The sequence below is a fragment of the Habropoda laboriosa genome, unplaced genomic scaffold, assembly GCF_001263275.1.
Source record: "Habropoda laboriosa isolate 0110345459 unplaced genomic scaffold, ASM126327v1 scaffold578, whole genome shotgun sequence".
NCBI lineage: Eukaryota > Metazoa > Arthropoda > Insecta > Hymenoptera > Apidae > Habropoda > Habropoda laboriosa.
In genome coordinates this window covers 1,050,459-1,058,659 of record NW_017100941.1, presented here as the reverse complement: position 1 = coordinate 1,058,659, position 8,201 = coordinate 1,050,459, and the positions used below count along the sequence as shown (strand labels likewise).

The window sequence follows — 8,201 nt, the reverse complement described above, 5'->3', positions numbered from 1 at the left end:
AATTGGAGAAGAGAAATTATGTGTATGAGACGGTTTGCAACTTCTTTCCGAAGAAAATTCCTATCCTTCCTGGAAAGAAAGTAGCGCAGATGAACAAGTGTGAAGGAAAATAGCGCGTTTGTTTATCCCGTGCATGGACACGTCCAGCGATTTCGTGGATAGGGTTCTGTAGCGCTTGTCAAGCAATTTGTTTAGTTTCAACTTGACACAAGGGCGAGAGCACATGGAACCGATAAGTAATCTGAGAGGCAGTGTGTCTTTCGAGTTTAACACGCGTGTCACAAGCGTTTCGGAAAAGTCTGCGGATAGAATGTCTTTTGGAGACCTTCAGACGGCCTGGCGCTACCCAGCAAAGCCCCCCATGGTCACTATGAAAATTAATTGGAACGTAATCTCCTCGTTTCCTCTCTGCGCGACCCTTTATACCGTGCTTGTTTCGGTCGGCATTAAATTATACCGAATGGAAATGAAAACGAGATACGTACGAGCGAAAAACAATAGGGCAATCGAATTTGGAAAGTTTGCTGAGCAATTGTGCACGTGGAAGAATTGTGAAAATTAAAATTTTAACGATTCTCGAGTTGTGATTCGTTTGAGCAATTCTTGGTGAGCAATTAATTGATTAAATATTGAAATTTCGATAAATACAGAAGTATTTTTTAATCGTATTTATTACTTCCATGAGGAATAGAAATAAGAGAATCCATTTATTATCAACATCTCAACTTAAGGCATTCGTTAACAAGATAATCTTCATAATACAGCATTTAAACCTTCTTTTCACCAACGATCCACAATTATTACTGTATTTATAATCAAAATATTCCTATTCGTGCGTTTTATCAATGACTAAACTTAATTCCTCGCTTAATGTAATTTTCCTTTTTCTTCACAACTGTTGACATTTTCTCAGCTCTCTGTCTACGCTAATTTGCGTACAAATTGGTCCACACTCGTCAAAACAAATAAACAATAAACCTTCTAATGTATTCAACAAAAGATTCGCATCGCCCTGGAAGAAAGTAGCATAATTCGAAACAAGCACCCCTAATTAATTTAACTTGACAGCATCTCCAGAACTCCGTACCAAAACAAAACAAATCCGAGAGCTACTTCGTGCGTGCACTTTGTAGAGGCTAGAATTAACTTCGTAGAAAGACCTGCCATATTTTGAGACGATTCTAGGATTACACCCTTAAAGAGCATAAGTTTTGCGACGGTCTCATGGTTTCGAGGTCCCCGGTTCTCACACATCGGCACGCACAGAAATGTCCTCCGACGAAACGACCCCCGACACCGAGCCAGCCCACTTCAATCGAAACCCACTGAGTACACAAACCTCGTTTTCTGAGGTAGGCGTCCTCTCTCTTACCTTACCACTGAGCCAGCTGAGATAATGGGAAGGAAATCAGTTCATTTCTATGTTGATCCCACGGGCTTGGTTCCTGTCGCGCTTAGAGAACCGCCACGGTTGCCTCGGTGATCGAGAAAATCGAGCCAGAAAATCGGCTTGATAGCTCGGCTCATCGACCGACTTAACTGTCTCTGGCGAGTCTATAATGTTCGTACTATATAGAAGAGATGCTCGTCTATAAAATTGACGATTTATTGAGACGTCTCTTGACTCCCTTGGAAAACTGATCGGTCGTTCGTCTTTCACCGTAAAACAGATTTAACGCCGGTTAGATGGTATGAATTTATTGATAATTAAACACGAAGGCAAATGTATGGTTGATTTTTCGAAGATGTGAGGGATGTTAGATTGTTGCGGTTAAATACATTTCTAAGATAAATATTTGGCAATTGTAGTAGAAAATGACGTGTGAAACTGAGATCTTGATTCATTGGAACCTAACGAGTTGTTTATTCACCTATGGAAATCGTTAACCATAAAGGAAAATTATTATTTTGTAATTTCACAATCTTGAAATCTCACGGTGACTGAATTAGGAAAACTATTATTTCTTAATTCGTTTAAATTAAACTGTTTAAATAAAATTCTAGAAAAAAGTAGAAAGAAAATTTTTTAAATTAAATTAATAAATTAAATCGTTTAACAGGTGCAATTTTTCAATATTGTTCTCTTTCAATTGCGGTAAACGCGTAAGTTATGGTAAAACGTAAGTTAATATACGTAAGTAATATTTTTACACACTCAAAAAACAATAATAAAAAGAAATATAAAATAGATCATTTTTGGCACATCAAGTTGACAAAAATCTGAGCATTAACGGGCAAAGACAGTATTATCAAAAGCACGAAAAATCAAGATTTCACATTTTTTTTTATATTTTATTACCAATTAGAATAAATTTCTATTAACTAATTTGCTGTCTTGGATACTGTTTTCAGCACCTCTCAAAGCGTGTGAACTCGTCCATTGACGAGTCCTTAACCATCAATTAGGTCTGCTGGCCGTATTCACATTCGAACGCTATCACCATTAATCAGAAAAATTGCTGAATCCTCGCAATTATTCAGCTCACGTTATAATTCATAGGGAGCAAGATCGAAGGCACGGGGACCTCGACACTACGTCTTATTCCGGTAGCGCAGTGATCTAAAAGATTGCACGTCTAAATGCCAATGAGTCTGCGGCCAGAAGAGTTTCACCGTGGCTTCCCTAGGGAGACGTAGCGGCTAGCCGAGCAATTTGTCAACACCATTAGACGAAGGGAACAAGGGTTGACTTCGGCGCATCTGCCAACGGATCTCCTATAGGCAGCGCCATAATAAAGGGGTAGTTAATGACTACAGGGGGCACCGATCGAAAAGCCGGTACAGACCGTATGTCAGCCTGTTGACAAAATATTGGGATATTGGTATTGACCGAAAGGAATAACAGATTTTCCTTTTTTCACCTACTGTCCGTACGAAGAAGTTGGATTTCCAAGTTGGACAATGAACAATCCGCTGGGTCATCGATCTCTAATTTCACTGGACTGACGCGTTTTGCATTGATGCGATATTAATAAGAACTACGGCGAAAGTGATATTTAAATGGGATTTTAATTTTGGCGCAGGGATGTCGATGAATTATTCGAATGACTGATGGATATCGAGATTTATTCACAGTTTCAAAGGGGAAAGTAGTGTTTGAAATAGAACGACGAAGAAAATTTTAACGGTGAACGTACTTGGGTTATAAATATTGTCTGCGAAATGGAAAATTGATACAGGTGTTTATGGATTCGAATGTCTACACATCGAAAAAAGTTATACCGTACTAAACGCAAAATCTACAAATCGTTTAACCCTTTCATTGCTATCGGCGTTTCGAATATTTGCCCGCGACTACTGGTGCGAATTTAATTTCTAATTTCTGTCATTTGCGTAATTCCGCCTTAATTTTCAAAAAGGTGAATTTTTCAATTCTTCAGAAAATTTAAAAACGCCAAAATACAAGATTTTGCGGCCTTGGCTGAAAATCTGCCGCAGTGAAAGGGTTAATAAGACAGAAGACTTCGTTCGGCATACTTGAAATTAAAACAAACTTTCACAATTTCCAAAATTCAATCGCACTTCCTAATTAAACTTAACCTGAAACCAAAGTCACTTAATCAACCAGCCACGGTTAGGCGTGTCACGTCCCACGGTAGCCTCTTCCCGAGGAAAATCGAATTCTCGTTGGATCAATCGGCTAGATCGAGGGGTTGCCCGAAACGTAGAAAAGAGCGCGCGCGATTTCTGCAAAGAGTGCGGAGAACGAAGAGTATACCTGTGGTCTGGAAGTGAGAGAACTCTGGGAGTGAAACTGAAACGGGGATAGGTGGGATGCCATTGGAATAAGATCGGGTTTAGCCGCAGTGTCGGGTTCGAGCCCCGGATAAGTCTGCCTTATCCCGATAAGCCGGTGAGTTAATGAATCACAAAACAGGTGGTGGTGCCACCGAGAGATCGTCTTCGTCCTCTGCTCGTTGCTACGTGCACCGAGATTCTTCTTAGACCGATGGTGAATGGTGTCATTATTTTTTTCCTTTCTCTCTTTCAACCGGGCGAAACTCGCGACGAAACTACCGACGATACGTAGGAATTTGGCCATCGATGTTTGCTCAAGCGGCCGTTGTCTCGCTCGTTTATCTCGACCTCGGTAACATCGCCCGCCCCGTGCGTTTCGTTTTTCAATGAAAAATTAGGCCGCCAAAGATTGGACCCATCTGACGTTCCTTCGACCAAGAGAGCGAGAGAATGATAAGCAACGGGCCTATTGAAATTCGTGATCGAGGTTGATAGTAGCTCCTTGCATTACGAGTAAGATCAATTTCTGGATTTTTGATTAGGTATATGAGTTGAAGAGATTTTTCGCAAATAGAAAAAAGGATTCTTTGTGTTCACTGTTAATTGATACGAAGAAAATTAGGAAAGGTGTTAGCTGTGACTTGAGATTTTAAAACACTTTTGGAGTTCGCAGAAGTGTGAAATTTGACAATGACATGAAGAGAAGCGTGAAGAAATGACGTTTCTTCTACTGTCAACGTAGAACGAATAAAAATTGTAATTCCACCGGTGAGTGGTTCTATCAGCGTTGGAATCGTATTAATGACATTGAGTAATCGTAAATCGAAATTTCTTATCTATGTTTATACAACATTGTATATTCGTTGTATGCTTATACGTGTCGCGTTGTATACGCAGACGCGCGGGTAATTTCACGGAAACGTGAATAATACGAAATGCTTTACTCTTATTCTACTCGGTAGTCGTTCCTCTGATTGCAGCTAACACCGGAAACCGGTCCGAAATTTTATTCGTCATGTCGTATCAGAGCTGGAATAACACGATGGGCGCGGTGCTTATCAAAGCTATTCGTACTAATATTTTATCTGTGCCTCGGCTGGCACTTGACAAAAATCAACGTACAATGTTGCTTTATCGTACGAAAATTTTCACCGGGATTGCAACAAAAATGTCACATACTGTTTATGTCGTGTTCCATTTTGTACCGTAGATACGATCGTTTAAGCGATCCGTGTATTTTTCAATATCGTACATTTTTCGTGTACAACGTGCAGAAATTGCGAACTCGTCACGTCGTTCGTTGAAAACGAAGCGTCGGAAGTCTCGATAAGAGGATTGATCAAAATCGATTAACATACGGCCCTAATGAAAAACTTAATCAGTTTCACTGTAACGTCACATCGTAAGAAATTTCACGGTGATTATTTGCAAAATGATGGTTGAACGTTTCCACATGTGTGTGTGTGTGTTCGATGCGAGAGTTAACGGTGTGTGGTAACAATGAGCGAAACATAGAACAAAGCAGCATAAACGTATCAATCTTGCTTCACGTATGTCGTACGTGCAAATTTGCTGCATCAAAGTGATACGAGATTTCCTGAAAAGATGCGCGATAACAAGAACGACGTAGTGTACGGCCGATTTAAGAGCAAGAAAGCGACACGAGTGTTTTTACGCACACGAATGAACGGGGAGTATCGACGATAATATCGCAAATAACAAAATCACACGAATTGACAAGCCCGCTACAAGCGATTATCGGCGATACGCGCCGGTGCGACGAAGGAAAAAGCAATGTTCTTTCTACGAATTGGTTCTCGATCGAACACACAAAAGAAGACAATTCTACACACATCTAACGTGCTCCTGTAAAATTCGAATTTGTGTATATCGTCGAGATAACACTCAAATTTAATCCGTTATGGCTGAAATTTAAGTTTCTTTCATTGATTTATGCGTCTCGAATCTAGATTACGTCTTAACGTTGCGCAAAGCGGGGCATTGAAGTGAAGGAAAACGATGCGTTTTCGAGTGATGAATTATGTTTGAAACGTCCTACGGCGATGTTGAAGTAGAATGATGATTTTTATTTGATCGATGCACCCATTGTTGGTTCCATTGGAAATTCAGATATAGAGATTAAATAGATTGTTTTGTTATTGACGAGCGAGATAGTTGGAGTGAACTATTTTGGATTGTTGCGAATTGATAATTATATTTCAGCTGAAGGTGCAGAATACAACTGTTCTTTCGTGTAAAGGTTTATTCTGTAAATAACATTTGAGAATTGAAACGTTAGATGAATATAAAAATTTGATATTTATATCTGGAATAATTATTCAAGGTTTAATTAAGTTGCAAGTATACTTAGTTCTCAAATATATTTATTACTTTGCAATTTCACTGTAAGATTCAAATTGTTTGAAAGTTATTTCAATCCTAATGAAAGCAAATTCACATAAAGTTTCAGTGCAAACGAATTTTCCATCTAATCAAAGAAACACCTAAATTTCTAAGCAGTTCACTTTTAATTTCTACGTTCATAGAGGTAATCTGAAATACATTTTACGTGGCGTGAGTTTGAAAGGTGATAGAGAAGTGATAACAACGAGACCTCCAGAAAAAGTTTCCAAAGAAAATCTATGCAAAAGTCAAACTGAAAGAAAACTAACATTGAACTACCTTAATGGAGTCATACTCCAAAATTGATAGAACGTCGTTCTTTCGATCAATAATCAATAAAACACCTTAAAACGCAGCTTCACTCCAATCATAAATTACAACGTAATTACCAAACCTTCGATACTCTATGTCTACCCTCGTCTACCATACAAACAGATACCATTCCAAACTCACATTATTACCTCCTAAAAGCCTCATCTTTCAATCGTCACACTACGCATCCTACTTGTTCACTTCCAACAGCAATTATCCATGATCGTGCAATGTTACATTTCCCTCGTTTTCCAGTTTCCTCAGAATTGTTCACCGATCGAACGCGAGAAGAATCGGGCCGTATTACGGCCCTTGATATTGTGACCGACTCACCACGTTTCAGCTTCTCCAATGGAGCGTGCAGTTGATGATTGGAGTTGTGCAGCATAGACGCGTCGTGGTGCGAATTTCCGTGTAGATCGTGATGGTGCATCGTTCCCTGGAGATGATCACCGTGAAGGCCGGCCATGGAAGCAGCGGCGGCCGAGTGGTGATGATGTTGGACCGACAGGCCGGTCGTCGGTCCCGTGACGAGATCCTGAAGACATAGTTCGGTGTTCCCGCCACCTCCACCGCCTCCACCTAGCTCGAGGCTCCCCCCGCCCCCGCTGCCCCGTTCCATACTGTAGAAGGTTAACGTCGTGTTGATTGATTTGTACAACGCAACGCAAGATCAATCGAGCCCTCGCGAGGCCGAGTTTCGCGCGGCAGAATCACGTGAAACGAGGCGTCGTTTTCGTTCTTGCCCTCAGGAACGCATCCGCTTGCGTGCCGAATGCGCCAATTCAATTCTCCACGGTGGACGTGGTTTAGTATTGGCGACGGCCGTCGGCTCGAGACATCCGTTTACACACCCAACGATTCCCCACCTCTTTCAGCGTCAAAGCTCCGACGAACGTCGAATTCGTCGATTTAAGATTTCCTTCAACGAGAACAGCGACGAAGACGATTGTGCCTGGACGCGGAATGCTCGTTGCTCGCTTCTGCAAGGTGTCGTCATAGGTTTAGCTGAACAGCGATCGTCGGAGGCCGATCGTTCGACGCGTCCCGTCGGCTACGCGTTTAACTCCGATTTACGACCAAGGACACGCCTGTGATTCTTCTTTGCGAGTGATCGCTTCGTGGAGAAGAACTTCCGTTCGAAGACAGTGGTCCACGATCGAGGTTTGACTCGTTTCCAAACAAACAGAGCAACGGTTTTAGAGTGCACCGTTGAAGGATCCGTTAAACGCACGTGCTTCACCACTTAAGTAGAAGCGACTGATACATCAGATAACTGCGGATGGACGACGAGTGACGACGTGTTACGTAAGGATCAAGAGGCGCAATGAGAATAGTGGGAGATTTAGAATCAGTCGCAACGGAAAGTAGGTTAAATAGCTCACACTATGGTCGTCATAGACAGCACACACTACGTTTCTTGTCTACCCTTCTCTTTCTCGGCTCGTCGGATCCTTTTCGTACGATGACCGCGTGTAACCATATTATGTACAGCACTTGGTACACGCTAAATCGTTCAAATCCTTTTGTCTTTGCCAGATCTTCGGATTCGTAGGAGTCTTGAACTTGTCGATTTCACGCGTCGAATGTCACGAATCCTGATAGGAATCCTCAAATTTGTTAGGTGCAATGTACGTTGATCGATCTCTTACTTGACACGGTTAGTTAGTTTCTTCGTGATTCCTTCGATTGCTACCTGTGCGATCCTCGTGAAATTGACTATCACGACAAATATCCTTGTCACTGCA

General features: G+C 41.3%; 1 protein-coding gene across 1 annotated transcript in view; it reads right to left on the bottom strand.

Moving 5' to 3' along the window:
- The window catches only part of LOC108577573 (pituitary homeobox x), a 41,765-nt gene extending 34,095 nt beyond the window's left edge, over window positions 1-7,670 (bottom strand). Inside the window, exon 1 of the mRNA XM_017940754.1 lies at window positions 6,790-7,670. Within this exon, the coding sequence (XP_017796243.1) occupies window positions 6,790-7,075 (286 nt within the window). The 5' untranslated portion in view covers window positions 7,076-7,670. The remainder of the gene's footprint in view (window positions 1-6,789) is intronic.
- Between the last annotated feature and the right edge of the window lie 531 nt (window positions 7,671-8,201).